Source organism: Ovis aries, chromosome 25 (genome assembly GCF_016772045.2).
Source record: "Ovis aries strain OAR_USU_Benz2616 breed Rambouillet chromosome 25, ARS-UI_Ramb_v3.0, whole genome shotgun sequence".
Taxonomy (NCBI): domain Eukaryota; kingdom Metazoa; phylum Chordata; class Mammalia; order Artiodactyla; family Bovidae; genus Ovis; species Ovis aries.
This window is the reverse complement of record NC_056078.1, coordinates 40384222-40407241: the sequence shown is the minus strand read 5'-3', so window position 1 is coordinate 40407241 and position 23020 is coordinate 40384222. Positions and strand designations below refer to the sequence as shown.

The 23020-nt window shown below is 53.1% G+C and overlaps 1 protein-coding gene across 9 annotated transcripts in view; it reads right to left on the bottom strand.

The window, feature by feature from the left end:
- Positions 1-23020, bottom strand: part of LDB3 (LIM domain binding 3) — a 60319-nt gene that overhangs the window by 8007 nt on the left and 29292 nt on the right. For 4 of the 9 annotated variants that reach the window (XM_027962158.2, XM_027962157.2, XM_027962159.2 and 1 more), the window contains 5 exons: positions 15666-15848; positions 12345-12487; positions 6839-7280; positions 5225-5405; positions 4514-4634 (listed from right to left, as the gene is read on the bottom strand). In XM_027962158.2, coding sequence (XP_027817959.1) covers positions 4514-4634; positions 5225-5405; positions 6839-7280; positions 12345-12487; positions 15666-15848 — 1070 coding nt within the window. Of the gene's footprint in view, positions 1-4513; positions 4635-5224; positions 5406-6838; positions 7281-12344; positions 12488-15665; positions 15849-21661; positions 22448-23020 lie in introns of those variants that run through there. The other 5 variants (XM_027962161.2, XM_027962163.2, XM_027962164.2 and 2 more) reach the window with 2 other exon arrangements.

Sequence of the window (23020 nt, the reverse complement as noted above, 5' to 3'; positions counted from 1 at the left end):
TCTTCGCTTGGTTATTTTTCTGTCGTGAGGTATCTGTGTTGATAATATATTTTCACTACAAGAAACAGTATTTGAGTTACTGTGTCAGAAGTAATTCCCCTCCCCCAGCCAAGAGGATAATAATACCAAATATTATTTATGTAATGCTTTACAGTTTACCAGGAATCCTCATATAGATGGTCTTATTTGCTAGTATCTCAATGTCAAGGTCTATGTATTAGTTTTCTTTGTACTCCCAGCACAGTGCCTGGCACACAAGTTGGTACTCAACACATGTATGTCAAATGACTGAGGGAATGGATGACTCAATAAATCAATGATTTGGAGAAAAAAAAAGATAAATCAATGACTGAACTTAATCTTTGCAAGATTAATTTTGTGTGTGTGTTTTTGTTTTTTTTTTTGGGTGAGGAAACTGAGGCTCCAAGAGGTAAAGGCTATAGCCAGAGGCTGTAGCCAGAGTGAGACAGCAGGCCAGGTCCCGAGCTTCTCAGCCACAAACTGTCCTGGCTGGGTCAAAAGCAGCACTCCCAATGCACTCACAGTAGAACTCTTCCAGATCCTTCTAGAAAATCTTGATGCCTTTTACAAAGCCTTTATCCCCCTGTAAGTGGACTTATCTTTCCAGCTCTGCCACAGTTGGCTTTTTCTTACAGCGATTTTCTGCTCTGATCCCCTTGTGGAAAGTGTGCCTGATCACTGTCTTAGGCTGCTGCCGAGAGTCAGCATGTACTGGGGGCCATGAACTTGGATTCCGAAGAAAGAAAGACCTGGGCTCAAATCCTACCTGTATACAGGAATTGTTCAAATCTGGGGCAAGTCACCTAACTTCTCAGTGCCTCCACTTTTTCATCTATATAATGTGAATAACTACAGATTAAATATAATAAAGTATGTGAAGTACTGGGCACCAAAAATGTTGGCTTTCATTTTGAATGCCTTTAAGACGATGAAAGGAGGGAAGGGAACATGATTTGAGTACCTACTATGTGCTAGTACGAGTGCTTTTTTACGTTTCCTGTTTAATCCTCACAGTAACTCTGCAATGAACTATTATTTTCATTTTAAAGACGATGAAGCTGGCTGTAGCAGGTGGTCAGGAGCCTGCTGGACTCCAAAGGTCATCTCATCTCCGTGACTTCACGCTATTTCCAGTTATCTATTTGCCATGAAGCTTTGATAAGTTGTATCTCTTGCATATTTTTTCCAATGTATGGTTTCCTTTTGGGGGTTTAATTATACTTTGTCATGCAAATACTGTTACATACATCGCAAGCCATCGATCTTGTTTCTGATAGAATACTTAGTTTCTTTAGTAGGCAAAAATCGATTGCCTCACCAGGTAGGAAAACATCACTCTGCTTCCTTAAGAGAGTTGTAGCAAGTTTTCGGTTCACTCTGTGCTCTGCAGGAACTTCCTAGTGTGTGATGAGAAGCAGGCCTATAGGCCAACCTACCTCCACTTGAGAGAAAGCCCTGCACCCCACTTGTGAGTTCTTTTTCATTCTGCCCAGCTGGTCTCCAGATGCCCTGGATTCTTTCCTCCATCTTTGTGCCTCTTTATGAACCGGGTCCTGCACTCAGAAATCCCTCCCCACTTTGTCTACCTGAATCTCTGCAATCCTTCGGGCAGCCTTCCTTCTAGAAAGACCTCATTCCTCTCCCACTCAAGGGAGATGAGACAGCCTTTCTGAGGGCTTCTCCTGGACTTCTCTCCCTCCCCATTCATTCACCACCCACCCGCCTATTCACTGTCTCTTCACTGTCCATTTGCGTGCCAGCATATCAGATGTTGATGGGTCTGCTTGAGGTTTTTCAGGGCAGCGACCCTCTTCTCTACGCTTAGCGCCCTTCACAGCGACTGGCACACATTTGATGGTGAAATGATGAATGGACAAAGATATGTTTCAAACAGCCTTGTTAAATTTGATTCCTTTTGCTGTTGTGCAGCCTGTTTCCGGCCCCCCCCACACCCCACAGATTAAGCTCTTGCTTCTCTGGTTGCTCAGATGGTAAAGAATCTGCCTGTAATGCAGGAGACCCGGGTTTGATCCCTGGTTGGATCTGATTTCCAACCTGGGAAGGAAAATCCCCTGGAGAAGGAAATGGCAACCCACTCCAATATTCTCGCCTGGAGAATCCCCATGGACAGAGGAGCCTGTTGGGCTACAGTCGATGGGGCTACAAAGAAGTGGACACAACTGAGAAGCTCTTGCAAGGGCTTGAATTTATTTCTGGGATGTCTAGTCCTGTCTACTGATTAATTTTGCTTTGTTTTGTTTTAAACTTGTCTTTTTACTATCTGGAGAACTGCCACTTTGTTTTGGAATTTGATATCACAGGTCTGACTCTAATACATTGTTAATGAATTGTTTATTTATTGGCCTCGCAGCCAATGTGGCATGTGGGATCTTAGTTCCCCAACTAGGGATGGAACCTGTGCCCTCTGCATAAGAAGTGCAGAGTCTTACCCACTGGATGCCAGGGAAGGTCCCTCATGTTTCCCTATAATAGTAAAAAAATGACAAGGTCAGAACCAAACACAATATCCCGTGGTATTATATTGGGGACCTTCCTCAAGGCTGACTCTGATATTTTATCTCAAGGGTAGGTTAACCAATCAGGCTTGATTTTACTGCACCATTGGGTCATCTAGCTCTCCTTTCTTTACTTGTTCATAAGAGTGTCACTCTTTATCACATTCAACAAGCATACTAAATTTCTAATGCTCTTGCTAGAATAAAAATCAGATTATGTTACTTCTTTACTTTAAAACATCTCAGTGACTCCCACTTCTTAACAGCCTGGTTTCAAACTGCGCTCCTTGGAGAGCTGTGGGTCTCCCGAAACCATTAGAAGGACGATGCCTGTTGCCCATTCACCATGAGCACGTGCTCTGTCAAGAACTCTGTGCCCACTATCTCAGCTAATCCTCACAACAGCCTCTGAGAGTTAGGTGAGGAAGGAAGAGACTCAGAAAGGGTAAGCGTCTGATCCATCATCACACTGCCTGGAAGTGACCCCTTAGGGACTTTAGTCAGGGTCTCTCAGGGTGGCCTGGGGTTGAAACTAAATCTGCTTCCTTGCAGCCTTGTCTTAACACCTTAAGACCCTTTTTACTCAAAATATCATCTTTGAAAACCTTTTTTTTGGGGGGGGATTGCTAGGGAGAAGAGCAGTGGGAAGGGTATAGATCTGTTATTCTTTCACAAGCCTCAGACATAAATTGTGGCTTATCACACATTATGAAAGCTATAATGGTTTTAGTTGACTGATAATAGCAATTTGTACTGGTACCACAGCATTTTTTTGGACAACCCCACGGCACGTGGGACCTTAGTTCCCAGACCAGGGACTGAACCCGTGCCCCCTGCAATGGAAGCACAGAGTCTTAACCACTGGGCCACCAGGGAAGTTCTGGTGTCACAGCACTTTTACTAATTACCAACCATCATCATTTCCATGTAAGAAGGGAAAAGACAGGTGCTACCTTCCTCCTTTCACTGATACGGAAACTGAGGCCAGAATGACCGAGTGACGTTTAACGTCATCCCGTGAAGCCTAGAGCTGGAAAGGGAATTCATCAGGGCCTCGGACACCAAGAAGTTTCTTTTATGATTTATTGTCAATGGGAGGAAAAATGTTTTATTTTGTTTTGCTTTTCCCCTTGAGGAACTGAAATGTTTTCTCCTTTCTGGTTTTAAAGTAAACTAACTCACTGTGTTTCTTTTATTGCCCTCAAATTTGCTGCCCAGTCACTGCAGCTCTGTTATTCGTCATAATCAGCATGCTTCTTTTTCCCTCGTCGACTTGGTGCTGATCTGCTAAAGTTCTATCGTCTTAACTTTCATGTGTATGTTACCTTTGCTGGAACCTGCCTCAAGTCCTTACCTGAGACAGACAGGCTGTGAATAAATGAGCGTGTAAGTGTCAGTGAGTGAGTAAATAGCTAGTTAACCAGGATGCCCGACTCTAACAGAATGCTTTGTCTTTAGAATTTACCATAACTGACTCCAAGTTTTAAGATAAGATATAGCATTTGGGGGGGATTAGAGAAACTCCAAATTCAGACAGCACATGGCAGGACCCCGAAGGAACATCCAGGTGTAAACGTCACAGGAGCTGGGAGGGGACTTGCACATACTCGGTACTTAACACATTTCATACTTTATCTGAGTTTAATCCTCACCACAACTCTATGACACAGGTGTTGATCTTCCCCTTCTGCAGATGGGGAAAGTGAGGCTCAGAGAATTTCAGTAACTCATTCAGGGTTACAAAACCAGCCTGAGGTGGAACCTGGAACAAAGGCCAGAGCCAAAGCCTTTTCAGACGAGGCCTCGTGGTCTCCAGATCAAAACCACCTGAAAGGCTCCCGAAATGCTCACCAGATGCCGACCTGGGTCCACATCTTTGGTGCAGGGAAGGCAGCAGAGACTGAACGTCTGTGAAAGGGAACCCCGAACCCCCTTCTTCCAGACTGTGGGGCCTCCCCATAGCACAGAGGTCCTACCTTTCTCACAGTAGGGTTCCCCATCTTCCATGTGGAAGAGGCTGTTCCCGAAGGGCTTCTTGCAGGCTGCGCAGACAAAGCAGGTGGTATGCCACGTCTGCCTCAAGGCGTGCATCACTTCCTGGGGAAAAGAGCCTCAGTTCAGGACAGAAAGGTCAGCGGGGAGAAGGAGGCGGGCTTGACGCCCACACCAGGCCTCGGTCAGTGCAAGAGCGCCCCATCAGGGAGCGGGACAGGCAGCCCGGGAAGCGGGCCTCAGAGACATCGAGGAAGGTCAGAGGTGGCCGACCTCGCTCCTACTCGCACAGTGCCTGCTGGGTGCCAGGTTCTGTGTGTGCTCATAAAAGCTGCGATGCTTCCCCTCCCATTAAACCTGGGAGGGAGGCTGCTTGTTACTGTCATTTTACCAAAGGGGCATCGAGTGTCAAAGCCACATAGAGGTACATGGTCAGGTGACTTGCTTTTCAAAAGCTCCGCAAGCCACTTCAAGCTATGTGGCCCAGGGATACAGGGATCTCTCATTTCAAGTTCATTTGTTCCCTAGTTCACTGGTGCCAAACCAATGCCCTTCTAGGATAGAAATGGAGTTGTTCTTGCTCTGTTAGCACGGCAACTGCCTGGCTTCTAAATGGGACCCCACAACATTGGGGAGGAGGAGAGACTGGTTGGAAAACAGACAAGGGTCCGAGGAGAAGAATGCTGCCCACTTACCCCCATGATTTTGGTGTTACACTTGGCACAGACTGGGGCAAAGAACTGCTCATAACACCGCTCACAGTAAACGTTGCTCTGCTCCTCCACAAAGCACACATCTGCCAGGGAGGTCTTGCAGTAGGCACAGTTGAACTCTTCTGGATGCCAGGAACGGCCCATGGCTACCAGAAAGGGGCCCCTGGGAAAGCAGAGGACAGTATCTCCTAAGCAGCCCCAAATGCTCAAGACCAGGTATTTCAAAAACTCCCAACAATATTCACACTTTGACCCTGATAACCCTGACTTTTGTGACTGTTCTAATGAAATAACAGGAAATTCAGATAAAGCTCCATGAAAAAAGATGAGGTTGCATCACTTACAAAAAAGAGTAATGGGGAGGCGACTCAAACATCCACTACGAGGGGACCCAGTAAGTGTATTATGGGATACCCATTCAGGTAAATACTTGTAGTAAGAAGAGCCAGGATATGACGGTGCCAGTGGCTAACATTTGTTAAGTGCTTACTCTCTGCCAGGCACCGTTCAAGAAGAAATTCGCATTGATTAGTGTGTTTAACTCTCACAACGACTCTGTGAAGCAGGTACTATCATGATACCCATTTTTAGATAAGAAAATTGAGATACAGATGTTAAGGAAGTTGTTCAAGGCTATAGGGCTATTAAGCTAGACCCAGGACACAAACCTGGATCTAGACCAGTAATCAGAACAGTGAGACTAAAGAAATGCTTTATATTTTAATTTTAATTTTTCTGAATTTTCTAATTATTCTCTAATGAGTATATTCTTTCTGTTGTTGTTTGGTCAACTAAGTTGTGTCCAACTCTTTTGTGACCCCATGGAATGTTGCCTGCCAGGCTCCTCTGTCCATGGGATTTCCCAAGCAAGAATACTGCAGTGGGTTGCCATTTCCTTCTCCAGGGGATCTTCCTGATCCAGGAATTGAACCCACATCTCCTGCACTGGCAGGAGAGTTCTTTACCCTGTGCATTAGCAAATGGGTTCTTTACCACTGAGCCACCTGGGAAGCCCCATATTTTTTCTAAGATACTTTATCTTTAAATAAAAGTATATTTTTCATATACATAAGTTCATCCCCCCCACACACATGCACATACTATAAACATGTTATATTCAAAAAGTATCGCCCATGATCCTTGGCTTCTAAGTATGAAATGACTTGTTTTCCTTTCAGTGTGGCAGATGGCCACCAAAACCCTGAGCAGCATAGGCCTGACTGAATAGACCCAGAAGCAGCCCCAAAGGAAAGCTGGGTCAAAACCAGCACTGTCAGCCAGCTTGCAACAGACCTAATAAACCTACCAACCAGACTTGCAATTCTCAGAACCCAGCCTTAGCCCAAGGGGGCGGTGCTGGCACAGCACCAACCTGGAGCTTCACCCACTTACCTCATGGAATCCTCACAACTCCCTGGGGAAGTGGGTGTCACACAGGCATAGAAGCTAAAGCTCAGAGAGGGTTAGCCCAGAGACAGCCAGCAAGAGGGGCCTGAGGCTGTGCTGCAAGCGGCCTTCTCCCTGCACCTCCCTCCCCCCCATCCCCCTTCCCCTGCCAGCACCCCAGCACAGGGGCTCAGTGGGGTCTGACCTTACCTGATGATGCTGTTGCAGTGGCCGCAGAGTGGAGTCCGGCTGCTGGCTGGGAAGCGCTCGGCCCTCTGCACCGTACCCCTGGCAAGGGGGGACACCTGGGGAGCCGGTGGCGGTGGGGTGTAGGCAGGGGCGCCTCGGGGCAGACTCTGCTTGCTGACAGTGGTGGTGCTCTTGCCAGGAGCAAACTTCTGAGAGAAGCTGTCATCTGTCACCCATGGGGGACGGCTGGCAGACTCCGCAGGGCCCCCACTATAGGGCGTAGGATTATAGCTTGGGGCTGGCGAGGGGGTATAGGCTGGTGCTGGGGAGGGGGAATAAGTGGGAGCAGGGGAAGGGGTGTACGCAGGAGTAGGGGATGGGGTGTAGGCAGGGGCAGGGGAGGGCGTGTAGGGGGTTGGACTGTAATTGGCCCCTGGGGATGGGCTATAGGTAGATGCAGGCACTGCAAGCCAAAAATATCCAAAGAAAAATGTGTCAGGAATTCATCTCTCCCAGCTTCCCCCACCCTCAGCCAGAAAACTATAAAAGACAACTTTCATATTAGAGCGGCATAATTCCAGTTTTTACACAGAGATGCGTCCCGAGCTTCTTCATGGCCTTGATTTGAATTTGCAGCAAGGAGCCAAGGGAGATAAAGAGCCATGGAGCAGAGCCCTGGGGAGCTCGGACAGGGCTGGGAAGGGATAGAACTATAAATATCTGCAGCTGTGCGGGGTGGGGCTCCGCCAGGCCTTGGCTGCCAGGAGCCTGCTGGAGACAGTGAGTGGGGGCGGGGGGTGCGGGCAAGGCTTGTATCTGGATCCCCTGGGCTGGAGAGGGTGAGAGTGGGTCATTCTGGCCTTGACTGGAAGATGCTTTTGTTTGCACTCTGACCAGTGATTTGACATCTGAAATGCCTCAATCGTATACATTTGCTGAACCTGGACCTAGTCCAGCCTTTGAGACAAAGCCGATGACTGGACAGTTAGGTTTTCAAGTTTAGATTTTAGGTTTAGTTGCAATCGTGCTTTGTTTGTTTGTTTTTTCTAACAGCTTGGCTTGATGTGTAATGGGGGAAAGTCCATTTTGGTTCGAATTGGGGTGGTGGGTCTTGAAGACATCATTCAGAGGAAGGCTAGACAGAGATGCTGAAGTGACACGGCCCAGGTCTAGCTGCTTCCTCAGCCTGTGGTTGCCTCTGGGGGACTCAAGCTCCCCTGCCTCGCTTTGATGGAAACTGAGAGTGTGTCCGAGTGTCTGTTAGAGGTTACCTTCCAGTGCAAAAGGAAAATTCCCTGCCCTGCCTCTGGACCCCCCTCCTCCAGCTCACTGAGGGCTGAACACCCTTTTAGGGCAGCAACACAAAGGAGCAGAGCAGCTGCTCACCCAAAGCCCTCCGAGGTCTGGGCCTCAAAACCCCGGTTTCCAAGTTCTGCTGCCTCTTGTGAAACTAGCAGGGCCAGACCCAGCTGCGCCCGGCACACCTGGTTTAGCCAGCCTTCGCTCGTAGGGAGGGAGGTTCCGGATGCCTCACCTCAGCTCACAGTTTGCTCCTCTGCAAAGAGGCTTTATCCCTTCTACCCCAGGAAGTGTGTCAGGGCAGCCTCCCTCCCCGTCCCTGTGTCTGGCCTGGTGAATGGACTATGCTGATAGGTGCGAAGGCAGCCCTCAGCAGGCTCCAGCCTGGAGAGGAAGGTCATTCTCAGGGCTGAAGTTCCTGGCCTGCCCTCTGGTCTCTCCCCACCTGGTTCCCCTGGATTAACCTCCTGCTCCCAGACGATTGGCCCTTCAGAGCTGGGTGGCATGGAAACCCTATTGCTGGGAATGGGTAGGGACCAGGCCTGTGATTGAAAGCAGAAGGGATAAAACCCTCCACAGCCCTGCCCTAGAGCCATCCTGGGAGTGAGGCTGGCTTCCAAAGGTAAAAGTTTCTCCATAAGGAATCCTCTTCCCACTTACTAAGAGGATAGACTAGGCACATAACAAGTCAACTGGGTGGTCCTCTTTACAGTTGAGGTCACTGAGGCTCAGACAGAGCTAGTAAGCGGTGGAGTGAGTCTCCAAAACCATTCTTTCTATCACCCTAAGCTGCCTCTGTGAAAAAACACGAGTCTGATTTCCAGAAGATTTGAGTGTACCATGTTGACAGGAATACCTGTCAACTTGGAGGAGACCCCATGGTCTGGCAATGCAGCACAGGCACCAAGAGTCCTGGGTCCAGGTCCTCGCTCTGCTACGTCCTGGCTCTGTGTCCTTGGGCAAGTTCTTTAACATCTCTAGGCCTGAATTTCCTCGTCTAAAAATGGCAATAATAATTCTTAGTACCTCATTAGGAGGATAAAGGGAAATAAGAACTATAAAGGCTTAGCCTAGTACCTGGCCCCGTGTATGTCACTAAATGCTAGTGAGAATGGTGAGGCGAGTGACCCCTGGGTCTCGTGGCCCAGATGAGCTCACAGCTTGATCGTGGCGTCACCTGAAGGACCCCAGCCCAGGGAGACTGTAGGATTTAGAGGATGGGAGATGTGACCTAATCCTAATACTGTGTTATCTAGTACATAGTCCTAATGTGGCCATTAAGCACTTGATACACAGCTAGTCCAAACTGAGACAGACTATAAATATAAAATACACACCAATATTTAAAGACTTAGTACAAGAAGGTAGAATATCTCACTAATTTAGTATTGATTGATTATATTGATTAAAGTGATACTTTGAATATACTGAGTTAAAGAAAATATATTAAAATTAATTTCACCTGCTTCCATATACTTTCTGTAAATTTATTTTTAATTGAATATATACTTTTTAAAAATGTAGCTACTGGAAAATGTATTGTTACCAGATAGCGCCATCCTAATCGGGACAACAGTTACCAAGTACTGCCTGCTTTCACACGCCAGGGCCTTATGTGCATTATTTCACGCAATACTTGCCGCAATCCAATGAGGCAGGTAATAGTCTCTAGTCCGTTTTACAGAAGAGGAATTGAGGCTTGGAGAGCTTATGCAACACCGAGCTGAAACTGGCGCTCCGGATACAGGACTCAACCCCAGATCCCTGCTCAACCACTCCCCAGGCAGAAAAACAGGCTTTAGCACGCCCCTTCCAAATCTGGCCCTAGCCCACTTTTCCAGCGTCTCTCTAGCAACACTAACCCTATTGCCTCTGCCAGGCAGTCTTTCTCTTCCCTCATCTGGAAGGCCTTCCAGTCTCCATGATTCACTCCCTTTTTCTAAACCCCCAAGACACGAAGGTCTCAGCAGGTCAGAGGCACGCTGGCATCTGGGCACGGTGGGCTGATTCCTTGCCCAAGAGTCCCCCGGCAACCCCCACCCCACTACGAGCTAAGGCCCTTCCCTTCTTCCCGGCGCAGGCCAGCAGCTTCCCTCCACCATCAAGTACCCGGTGAGGCCCGGGGCGCAGGGAGCAGCTCCTTCGCAGTTCTCTTCCCTCAGCGCCCTCCAGCCTGGCTGCCCCCGCCATCCCCGACGTGCCAGGAGAGAGACTTGATATCCCATCTCCGAGCCCGAGGCTGTTGCTATTTCTGCTTGATGGAATGAAGCCCGTCCAAATTAGAAGGTGATATTTCATCTCTAATTGGCAAGTTCAAAAGGCCCCTATCGCACTCGGCGGCTCGGGAATGTGTAATTAACCAAGGTGATTTCTGACTCACTCCAGGTCGGGCCCGGCTCCCGCGAGCGCCTAGCCCCCACCCGGCCCGCGGGCCGACGTGGCTTCCCTCGGCCCGTGTGGGGGCCCCTCCGCCCACGGTCCCCTCCCGGGCCCCAGGTGCTCCAGGGAGCGGCCGCCCGGTCTCGGAGCCAGCGGTAGGACCCGGCTTGCGAACGCCACGGTCGGCCAGGAGGAGCCTTCGTGAGGAGCTGCGGCTTGGGCTGCACACAGGCTCCCCGCCCGCCCCGGGGCGGGGCTCGGCGGAGGCGAGATGGGGAGGGGCCCCGGGCCCGTGTTCCCCGTACCTCGCCGGGCCGCCTGCCAGCCTCCCGGGGACTCCGCCCTCAGGAGAGGGGGCGGAGGCAGGCCGGCTCCGGCGCGAGCCCGCCTGGCTGCTTCCTCCCCCCACCCGCCGGGCAGGAATGAGTTAACGTCTGCCGGCCTGGGAACGCGGCAGAGGCGCGCAGCTCCGGGGCTCCGGCTCGTCTCGGCCGCCCGGGCTCCGGGCCCGGAAGGAGGAGGGGGCGCGCCCGCGGGCCAGGCGGCGCGCGCCACTGGTGCCGTGCCGCCCCCTGGCGGGCCCGCAGAAGAGAGCCGGCGGCCGGGGCGGGGGCGCCGAAGCCAGGGCCGCCCGGAAGATGCGCTAAGGGCCCACCTGGGAGGGGAGCCCGGGCCAGGGCGCAAATGGCCACCTTGCGCCCCGATAGAGCCTCACCTCCTTTCGCAGCTGCTCCCCCAAACTCCTTATCACCCTCCCTCCTGTGCTCCCCATCGCTGCAGAGCAACTGCTTCCTCCAGCTCCATCCTCGCAGCCGGCTGTAAATTGCTCCCTAATACTATGGACTTTTAATCTCAAAACTCTTGTGTTCTCGCTTCTGAAGAGACAGAGCAGGGCACCTCTCGTGTACCAAGAACTGTCCTGGGTGCTTCATTCTCATCTCCGGAGCATCAGGTGTAGACAACATGCCTGTTTTTTAAACGAGGAAATTCAGGCCGGGGAGATGGGGTACTTTACTGTGGATAGCAGAGCAGGGCCTGGCGATGGAGCCTGACGCTAAAGCCACTTCCACCCACACTCGACCCTGCTGTCAGAGTGTGTTTTATGAAACGGATGGCTGGTCATGGCTCCTCTGCCCTACACATCAAGTCAACACCCCAAACAAGGCTCCTCTCGTCTCAATCCCTGTCTCATCTTCCCTTACGTTCACTGAGCGGGGGCATGCCAGGGGAGATACCTAAGCCAGCCTGAGAACTGCCCTGGAGCTCTGGGGAAGGCCCAACTTTGCCTAGGAAAAGGGAGGACATAGGCTGAGCCCTTGGCTCTGCAGTGATGAGAAAGTCTAGAACAGAGCCAGGGAAGCCAGCCACTGGCCGACCCTGTGTGGGTCCCTCTCCCGCCCGTCACATGTGCTTTCCATGCCTCTAGTTAGCCTGTCCCAGCTGAAGAAACCAAAGACCGGACAGGTGAGCAGCTTGCCCAGCATCACATTATACCGTAGGTCTGTCCAAAGCCCATGGCACTTTTGTTATAGCTCCGCATCCACTGGCTTGAACCAGACCCAGACTCCTAGAGGAACAAGACCCTCCCCCCTAAACCCTCTCTTGCTCACTTGGAGCCTGCAACTCCCCAGGCAGGAAATGTCTTGAGATCTAGGAGGCTCTGTTACTGCCTGGCACTGCCCATCTGTCTCTGCAGTGCCAGAGACAGCTTCCATAGGATTCTGGTCCATAATTGGAAGAAGGGAGGGTGAACGTCATTAACCCCCATCCTTCTGGGGGATGTGGCTTTAGAGCTGACCCCTGGAGCCCATGCCCAGGCTAGACAGCCTCCCCCAACCCTGCCTCTCACCTGGCTGGTAGACAGAAGGCCGAATGCTGGCAGTGGTGACAACCCGGGGCTTGGGTGCAGGGGCAGCTGGGGCCTCGCTGTGTGTTTGGGCAGCAGGTGCTGGAGAGGTAGCCACAGCGGGACTGTAGGCGGAGGCCCGGGGCCTAGAACCAAGTGGGGAAGAGTGAGCAGCCAGAAGGACACCCTAGCCAGGCCCTAGAGCCTGAAGCCACGGCCCGCTGGCTCCCAGATCTTTAAAGAGGCTCTGTAAGGAGGAAACCTGACAAAGATGTGCCTAGGGAGCTGCCAGAGGCTGCGAAGAAAAGACCAGGAGGTCTTAGGGAGATGAAGCTGCTCTTTGGGTGCTACGTCTTGGCGAGCCTGGTGAAAGCAGCAGAGACTCTGTGAACACGACAGCCCGTTGCTACCACCTTAGCAGAGGGAGGAGAGGACCAGTCAGACCAGAGGGTGATGGGAAACCCTCCACCCCGTGTGGAGACACGGAGGGATGGGGGTGGGAAGCTGGGGCGGGCAAGGAGGTCGAGGCAGGAAAGAGGAAAGATGGAGACAGGCAAACTTACTTCCCAACCTTTGGGGCCCCTCACAGCCTCAGACCACCTGGCTTCCTCCCCCTCCCCCTTTCTATTGTTGTGGAAGGAGCAGCAAAGTCCCAGGCTCCAGGGAGGGGCTGTCAGGAGACCACCCCCCCCCCCAGCCCCCAACATACTCAGAGGCTCTTCTTCTGTATAGAATTTCTGTTGCCCTCCTCCCACTGCGTTAGCTGCCAAGAGGCCCAAAGCAGGCCTTTTCCCACTTATGACCCAGGGACCCTGGGACCAAAGAGATGGAAAAAAGCAATGTACCAGTTCATTGCCCTCAGGAGATGCTGTGCTTGGCCTCTGCTCTCAGAGAACTAAAGACTCCAAGAGCTCCTGCAGCTAAGCAGCCTGTTCAATGTCTGATTCAGTGTTTCCCAATTTCATTTACCTGTGAAGTCCCTCATCTTTTCTTCATTTTAAAACTAACAAATGCCTTACAGAACATGTCCCTGGTTGCTCTCTGCATCTTTCATGCACTAATGGGGATGACATGACCCACACCCAGGGAAAATGGGACACTGACCGGGGAGTGGAGAAATGAGCCCCTGGAATTATACTGCCTTCTGCTTCCCTCTCACGGGCCCAGGGCCTGCCCATCTCTGCTGGGCAGAGTCATAGGATAAGGGAGTACAAGCCTCTGGGGCTCTGGGAGAGGCTTGCCCTGAGCTTAGAATCCACCACCAAGCTCCTAAATGGGTCCAGAAGGGGCTGGGTGCTGCCCCAGACAATTAGAACGCATCTCAGAGAGCCACTGTGCCTGACCTGGGGGCCTGTCCTGCCAAGTGGTCGTGTTTCTGGTTGAGTGAGACCACTGTCTCCCCTCTCCGGGCCTGCCCTTCTCTGATATATCCCTGTTAAGACCCATGGAGTAGGAGCCTCAGTGGAAGAGGAAAAGGCCATGTCCAAACGGTGCCTAGCTTCCACTGTGGTAGAAGAAGACAAAGGGTCAGCTGGTCCCACCAGTGGAGGATGCTTTCCCAGCGCTCCAGGAGCCACAGGTAATCTGTCAGAGATTGGTGCTGGGGGAGCAAGCAGAGGCTTAGGATATCCAGCAGGAATTCTGAGGCCATGTGGAGTGTCCATTTGTCTCCCACTGGCTCCCTCTGGCACCACTCCAGCCCATGCAACAAGGAGGGCAGAGAGCTGGGCCCAGAGTGAGGTCCCTTGGCCCCCTCTGCTCCAGCCTGATGCTGGCAGCCCTCCATGGCTTTCTCCACTCTCCACCCAGGCTTCACATCTCTTTGTAAGGCAAAGTGGAGGGAGGGTTTGCTCTGTTGAGGGGGTCCCGAGGCCCCCCAGACAAGGAGGCCTGGAACGTGGTGCTGGAGCCTGCCTTTCAGCAGGGCTGGGGCTAGACTGTCCATGGGACCCAGGCATCTAAAGCCTTCCCCTCAAACTGGGGTGGCATCTTCTCACTAGACAGTAGGGACATGTCTTATCCCCCTCAAAGTTTCTTCTTTGTGTGGGGAACAAGGCCTTACTTAAAGAGACTCTGGTGTGCAGAAGGGAAGCAGCTTACTAAGTGCCCCCAGGAAGCTGGGAAATGAGGACCCTGGAAGCCTGGTCCAGGCTCACCCTTGATACTTGAGTTGGGCTGGGGAAAGGCTGGGCTCAGCATTACCTGGGTCACTGTGAAGCCAGGGGGTAGAAGCAGGGCACACAGGCCACTCTGCCCATCCTTCATCCTGGCTTCAGGCTGCAGCAGGGAACCATGCACCCTGACCTGCTGAAAAGGTGTCCTTTTCAGCAAAACCCTGGGAGGGGAGTGTGGAGACTGGGAAAGCTGGCTCTGACTCCAAACACCAACTTGGCAGCTCTACACAGCCCAGAAAGAGCTGGGCCTGCCTGGCCTGTTACACTGCCTGGCCGCTCCAGAATGACCTGTCCAGCCTCCCCCTCTGCCTCCCCACACCTCCCCTCATCCTTTTCAACACCTCCCCTCCGCTGCCTTTGCTGAGTAGCCATGAGGGCAGACGGGAATGCAGTAGCTTGCAATACTTGAGGGCATTTTGGGTGCTGGGTGTTTTATGCACGCTTTTTCTATCCTGACCCTACAAAATTATTGGCATTATGCACTAATGCATGTGCATTAATGCCTTAGGAGATGAGGAAGCTGAGGTTCTGCAGAGCTGAGTCACTTTCAGAAGTTACAGATAGTAAGTGGTAGAGCAGAGATGTGAGTCCCACTGCACCAGGTGTCTCTGGAGCTAGCGTGCTTCTCCATCAAGAGAACAGACGGTAAGAGACAAGGGCGAGGTAGTTTGTAAATAGTCTGACCCACCTTCAGTGCTCAGGTCAACGCTCCCTCCTCCACGGAGGCATCCTTGATTTCCTTTCTTTCTCTGTAATCCCAGTTCCAGGAACGTGGATTTTCCACACAGTCTCTCTCTGTTATTTAACGTTACGTGTGTGTGTGTGTGTGTGTGTGTGTGTGTGTGTGTGTGTGTGTGTGTGTGTGTGTGTGAGTGTGTGTGAGAGAGAAAGAGTGAGACTTTTACCTCTTTCCCTAGAGCATGTGCCCCTGGGGCAGGGGGACACGTCCAGGCTCTGTCCTCAGCCACATACACAGTGCACCTCCCTGAAATGCACCTCCAGTATCCCCTTCAGCCCAGGGTCCAAGGGTCCTAACCACTTTGGACGGGCCTTTCCGAGGGCCCAACACAGCTGCCGACAGATGGACCCGGGGGAGGCCTTTCCTGCCTCTCTTCCCCACGGGCAGAGCCGGCACCTGTGGGCCAGTTACCTTGGACTGTCCGCAGGGCTTGAGGCAGGGGCTGTGGCAGAGGCGGTGGCAGCGTGGGCAGCGGCTGTGGCCGGGGGTGGCGAGGCTGTGCTGGGAGGGGCAGCAGCAGGCGACGGGGCAGAAGCGGGCAGCAGCGGGGTGGCGGCCTGGCTGGTGCACACTGGAGCATGCTCAATAGGGGTGCTGATGAGGCGACCAAGAAAGACAACAGGTCAAGGGCGCCACCCTGCAGGGGGGAGCGGTGGCCACAGCAGAGGCAGGCTGGGCAGAAGTTACCAGTCTTACTGTGACCAGAGCTGGATCTTCCAGGAGGCCTGTTCCCAGGCTGAGGGAAAGAGCACCCCCACAACCCAGGGCTCCCAGAAGGAAGGGCTCAGACCTCAGGGCGGATCACGGGAACATCAAAAATATTCTCAAGCCAACTGAGATTCCTCTACATGATTCCCCTTTCTCAACATGCATTATAAAACCAGTGCGGTCCAAAAGGAATCTAAATCTTCAACCAAGTTTTCTCCCCCATCCCGTTTTCCTCTTTCTTTCACTGTTCCCTGTTTAGTCAGAGATAAGCACTGCCTTTGAGAAGGGATTATACAAGGAAGAAAACAGAGGCAAGATATTTTGTTGTCAAGGGCTTAAGTTCTGAAGTTGTGAGAACTCGGGCTTTAGGCTGTGAAGGACTCGGAGCACTGATGGTACATTTGGAAGACGGGAAAAAGCTACCATGCCAGCAGACCAAGGTCATCTGAACAAGAAAGGGGGCAACGTGGAGTGAGGGACTCAATAACAGAGGCAGCTGTGCCTGTTTTCTGGGCAAATTCTGCCGAAGCAGCAGGACCACAGGTTCCCCTGTGCTCAGGCCCCTGGTGAAGGGGTGGGCAGGCCTGAGGCAGCCCAAAGATCTGCAGGCCATCTTGTGGCCTGGGGGCTATGGACGGCTTCCTACAGCCCTGAGAGCGATGTGCCTGCACATGTGGAAGGCCCTGTTATCGGGACCATGAGAGCTGACCGCTCTGCCAGTACAGACCACTGTGACCAGATGGGAGGGGGATGTCCCAGCAGATGCCAGCACGGGTAGATCATGATCAAGGACCAGGTGCCCAGGCTCCCCACCCCACCAGCCTTGGCATTCTGCAAGCGCCTCTTCCCCAAAACCACCCCAGATGAAAGAGGAGCATCAGAGCCTGGGTCAATGAGATTAGATTTCTGCCCCCTGTGAAATGAGGCAGAGAATAAAAACTGAATTTAGGAAAGCAAAGAAATGTACATTCTTTGCTCACTTGGGTTATTGGACTAAGAGCTACACTTTCTATGATGGCAACTTGTGGTCAAGTCGTGTCGGACTCTTCATGACCCCATGGACTGCAGCACGCCAGGCTTCCTTGTCCCTCACCATCTCCTTGAGTTTGTCCAAGTTCATGTCCATTGAATCAGTGACGCCATTCAACCGTTTCATCCTCTGTCACCCAGGATATTGCAAATCCTATAGGTGGGAATGATTTTCCTCATGTGATGACATTCAATTATTGACCTCCCACTATGTGCCAGGCCTGTCTTAAATCCTCACAAAAGCCCTCTGATGTGGGTGTTACAGATTCTTTTTAATAGGAGAAGAAATGGAGGCAGAGAATTCCATTGCTGGAGCTCCTAGAACTTGGTAGGTGACAGATTTGAAGCCTTACCCAGTACTTCAAGTGGCCCCTCAACCACGAAGAAAGAACCTTCCTGCAGTCAAGTAGAATCTTTCCCGAGCAAAAGGCACTATTCTTGTTTGAAATAATTAGAATAATCCCCTTCCCTCTCTAAGTGCTTATCATATGCCAGGCCTTGCACTAAACAGCTATATAAGCAGTACCCCATTACTCCACTTGATCCTTTCAACCTGGCTGGGCAATTGGTATCAAGATCCTCATTTCACAGATGGGGAACTTGAGGTCCAGAAAGACTGACTCTCCACTAAAACATCACTTTGTCACCAAGTGCCAGAGATGGATGTGATCCCTAACTACTATATCATTTCTCAGGCTTGAATATGTGGGCAAATTGGCCTGGAAATCTTGTTAAAAACGCAGCTTCTGGCTCAGAAAGTGGGTGGCGGGGCTGAGAGTCCAATTTCTAACAAGCTCCCGGGTGATGCTGATGCCGCTGGTCTGTGGACCACACTGCGAGTAACAAGGTGCTACACAGGTCCGTCCCAGACAGCAGTGCCAGGGGGCCACGGGCTGCTGCCCAAGGCATCACAACTTGCTCTCCTCTGTCCAGGGAGGCGTATGGTAGAGAAGGGCATGAAACAGCAGGAGAGGGTCAGGAAGAAGCAGCTGGAGAAGAGGCAAGGCTGCGAGTTGGTTGTCACGCGGGCGGGAGCACTGTTTTTCTCCGTCACCACCCAGGAAGCATCTGGAGGGGACAAGGGCCCTGGCCATGCCCTGCTCGGCCATTTCCCAGCTTAGTGGTTCAGAGAGGCAGCCATGGGCACCCCAGCTCCCAGGCTCATGGTGGTGCCCAGTCCTGGCCCACCGTGAGGCCACTCAACACCCCCCTCAAGAAAGAACTTGGCTTCTGGAAGCCATGCCTATGAAGTGGCTGCCTCAGAGAAGCAGCTGCAGGCCCTGACATCCCCACTGAGCTGGCTGCCCAGACCTCCACGGCGTGGACACGTTTGGGAAGGCCTGTCTGACAAAGGACGCCCCATTTCCTTTAGCTGTTTCTCCCTAACCCTGCCACATGGTTCCAGGGGACTTCTGGGAACTGCAGACAGCAGTAATAAAAATACCCTTCTCTGCAGGACAAACAGGAAACTGGCTTTACCTGTCTCCTGTATTCCAATCCCCTGTCAGACCAGCTTACCTGCTGCTCTCCCCAGGCATAGCTCCACATGAATCCTGGCTTCTTGGGGGGTGAAGTTGGAGTGGATATGGCCCTGGGAAATCTCATCTACCACAGGGCAGGACAAAGGGCACACTACGAGCCTGCTGCTCAGGGTTGTGACTGGGTAGCCGCCTATCTTGGGTTACTGGCTACAGACGCCAAGCAGCCAGGCCTAGGGAAGGTAGGAGCACCACTGACGAGCATCCAGAAGGATCTTGGGTTCTTGTCCAGGTCAGTTCATGCCTGAAAGTCCCTGAGGAGGGTGTCTCAGAAATCAAGCACTGCAAAGAGCTTACTAGACCCTGGCTTCAGTCCTGAAGACAGTGCCTGTTGGACCACCCCAGCCTGGTCAAGGACTCTGGCCTGGTTCATAATTCACCTTAAACATCTAAGCAAAAACCAAGCCAACCCAACTACATCAACTGGCCGGGGGTTGCCTGGGAAGGGTGCCGCCAGAGGAGAAACACACCCTGGCTACAGTCCCCCTTTCAGTCCACCTCTTCCCTCCACCCAGCTGGCATCAGGGTGCAGGGTGCCAACCCTTCCCTGCTCTGTCTGTTGAAGTGGCCTTTGGTTGTTGCTCCTATTGGCGACGGTGGCGGTGCTGGGCCAGGAGGGCTCTGTGGTCACCGGGCTCAGGCTGGAACTATTGGCACTGCATGCTGTGGGCATGCCGTGACTGATGGTGCTGAGCGGTGTTTACCTTTCCTGGGGTGATGATGCTATTTGTATTAGCTAAAAGAATGGAATATGAACATCTGTGTTGCTTCAGTGATGATAGAATGCCAGTCACGTGGTTGGTCTTGAAGCTATTCATGCTGCCACCCGCCCAGTCAGCATTCCACCTTGCAGCCTGATGGCAGTTGCTCAGTGCGGCCCTGATCACGTCACTCTGCAGCAGTGTTGCCGCACTGCGTGACTCCAGGAGCCCTGTGACCTGTGGTCCATGCAGTGACAGCCCCCCAGAGCTGCTCAGCACACAGCAACCCCCACAGGCTGTGGTGTGAATGATGCCCTGCAACCTTCCCTAGTTCCACACTGCTTTTGGAACAGAGACAAAATCCAGAGCCTGGCATTCCAGCTCCGGACCACTGCTAACCATAACATCCTCTGCCTGTCTTCCATTCCAGTCAAAATAATTAACTCAGGGTTCTGGGACATTCCTTCTCATCAGCATCTCTGTTTTCTCTGCTTAGAATAACATATGCAGCCTTCCGTGACTGTGCATGCCCCACTCCTATCTGTTCCCGAAGATCAAACACACAGACCCCTTCTTCCAGGAAGCCTTCCTGGATACTCCAAATGGAAAAGCAATCCCTGTCTCTGGACCTCACACAATCAGCCTTTCATCACGGTGAGTCACAACCACATCAGCCATTTCTGATTCCTTGGGCACCCACAGTGGCCAGGAACCCAGTGCCTCGACTGATGCCCATGGACATGGAATGCTGAGTAAGGACACGCTCCTGTTTGCCTCAGAGTGCTTCACACAGACCCCTGGCCTGGGGCCACCCAAAGTGCTGCCTGCAGTGGCCTGGGGTCACTGGGGAGACACCAGGTGGGCTGGAAAGCAAATAGCCTTTCAGGACTTCAATTAGGTGGATCCAAGAGGGTTCCATCTGATAGGCTGGGGTGATAGGGACAGGGGACTGGGAGGCCACCAGCTCTGATGGATTAGCTCAGATCCTCTGCTGGTCTTAGGACACCCACTACCGCGGCCTCGCTCTGCCTGGCAGCCCTCAACCCCCAGCCTACCCCTGGTCTTGGAAGTCCTCAATAAAAGGTCAGCTGAATATGAGCATGCCCGAGGATGCCTAAATGCAGGCAAAAGTGCACCTCTCCCCACTTCGCCTGTTGATCCCCTGGCCAGCCTGCCTTGCCTGGTCCCTGCCTTGACCCTGGGGTCAGACTGCTAGAGGCAGGATGAGATGGGAGGTCAAGTTGGAACAAGAGGGTGTGTGTGTGTGGGGAGGACACTTTGGGGAACATCTCAGGGTGGTAGGCAGGATAGAACACGCTCCCTGACCAGCCCTTCTAGATGGGACTGCCAGGGTCCCTGGAGGCAGAAAGCAAGCCTGTGCCCGGGCAGTGGGAGCGGGAGCAAGGCTCCAGCCCAGTCTAGTCCCGGGGGTGGCGGGGAGTCCTGAAGGATGGGCCTCAACACCTGTCATTATTTGTCAAGTGTTGATGACCTCATGTTCTCAGCTTGGGGTTCCCTCGGTCAGGGATGAGGCTAATGAGTAGGCAGGTGAGTAGGGAGGACATGGGCCTGCCAGACTGGCCCTTCCTACATGCTCAGGACTAGGACAGGCCATAGGTGTGTGGAAGCCAGGAATGAGAACCTTCCTTGCCCTCTTGCCACGTGAGCAAGCCTCCACCAGGCACACTTTCCAGATCCTCCCTCCTGAGCCATGGCCTGCTTATGAGGGAGCCCTGCAGTCTCCCTGTGAGCCACTCCTTAGTCCAGCTGTGTCCGCCTCAGCCACTTCTCTCCCTCCTGGCCAGGGCTGAGCATGTGCAGCGCCTTCCTGGAACCAGGGTTGTGGTGCGCTTTCCAATGGGGAAGGAGGGCTGGCTCGGCCTGCCGGCTGTGGCTGGTGTGGGAGGGGAGGCAGGGAGCATTCACACACGCTACCCGAAGGAGGCGAAGGCTGCCCTCTAGCCCACAGAACAGCTTCTCACCCACTGTCCTCTCTGCCTGCTCTCTGGAGCCCTGGGCAGGGCCATAGGGACAGGGAAACAGTGGTTTGCATTGGAAGGACTGATGCTGAAGCAACTCCAATACTTTGGCCACCTGATGTGAAGAGCTGACTCATTAGAAAAGACCCTGATGCTGGGAAAGATTGAAGGCAGGAGGAGAAGGGGACGACAGGACGAGATGGTTGTATGGCATCACTGACTCAATGGACGTGAGTTTGAGCTAACTCTGGGAGATGGTGAAGGACAGGGAACCCTGGCATGCTGCAGTCCACGGGGTTGCAAAGAGTCAGACACCACTGAGTGACTGAACAACAAATCCCAGCCCTAGTGGGCACTGCCCCTGCCCCTCTCCTACAGGCACCTGTCCGCTCCCCATCTCAGACCTGCCCCCTTGGGTGATTCGCACACAGGCACAGCAGGACTGGGGCAGGTTTGGTTCATTTCATATCCTCTTTATTTCGGAATAAGCATGCTTGTATGTACAGGAGAGAGAACTAGGGAGCCAGCGCACACAGCACAGAGAGGGAAACACGTGCTCCAGTCTCGCCACGGCCAGGAGGGGCCTCTCCCTCGTCTACCCTGGGGCCTCCTCTTCCTCTGCAGGGAGCCCTGTCCTGGGCTGCCTGGCTGCAGACGGCACGAGGGAGTAAGTGGGGCCGGGGAGCTGGCTTCTTCTCAGGACCCTGATCTATGGGCTGCTCGTTCCAGGATGGCACTAGGCCGGGCTGCTTCTCCCGGGAGCTGGGGCTGGTGGGGGAATGGACCAGTGGCAGTCTGTTTCCCTTGGTTTGGGGATGTCCTATTAGCAAACCCCATCGCGTCCTCTCTGATCTACAGGAAGGCCCTGCGCAGGGGAGCAGAGGCTTGGGCTCTTTGGGGGGTGGTGAGGGTTGCAGTGAAGGGCAGGGGTAGAGTGGGTGCAGTGCTGCGTGGGGCTGGGCCTGGGCCGTCAGCGCTGGGCTGGGCAGAGAGCACAGCTGCTGCGGGTGATTAGCGAAGGTGCCCCCCAGCACAGCTATACATTCTCAAGCATCACCATGGGGCTCACATGCCAGATCTGTGTGGGGGGGGAGGAGGGAGGAGTCAGGCCTGCAGGGAATGGGGGGTTCCAGACAGCCTCTTAGCTTTTAACATTAAGAATTTGGGCCGAAAGGCCATGGTGCCAGTTGCGTAATTTGGCAAAACGTGGGCTGTTACGTTCCGTTTCAAACCTTTCCCTGTGGCACAGAGAGAAACAGAGAGACAGAGACAGAGAGAGAGAAAGCAAGAAAGAAGGGGTTAGGGGACGTATCCGCCATCACCCTGGCTGACAGCTGGGGCAGAGGGCATGGGAGGAAGGGTTCAGCGTGGAGAGGCTTTGCCACCCATGGGGTAATTTCCAGGTGGTTAGGCCTGGTTTGGGGCAAGACCAGAGTTATGACCAGGATGGATGGACTACTGTCCCTGACTTGAGTGAGCCATGGAGAAGGGGCCTGGCTAGTAGACCTGAGGGCAGGCGGGGCGCCGGGGTGGTTGGGGGTCTCCAGGCTCTCCCTGGCCCGTGTGGTTAGGGCTGGGCAGGGCTGCTTTGGCTGTGGGCTCTCGGGACTGAGCACCATAGGCAGGCAAGCGTTGCATGGCCTCTGTCCCCTAGCTGGGCATCAAGAAAGAGGAACGCCTGTCCCCACGACGAGGCTGGGTGAGCAGACCTGCCAACTCCCTGTGCTGCCCCAGTCTCTGCCAACCGTTCTCTGTCCCCAGAGAGAAGCCTCCAGACACCACTGACTACCCCTCCCACCTAGGCCTGAGCA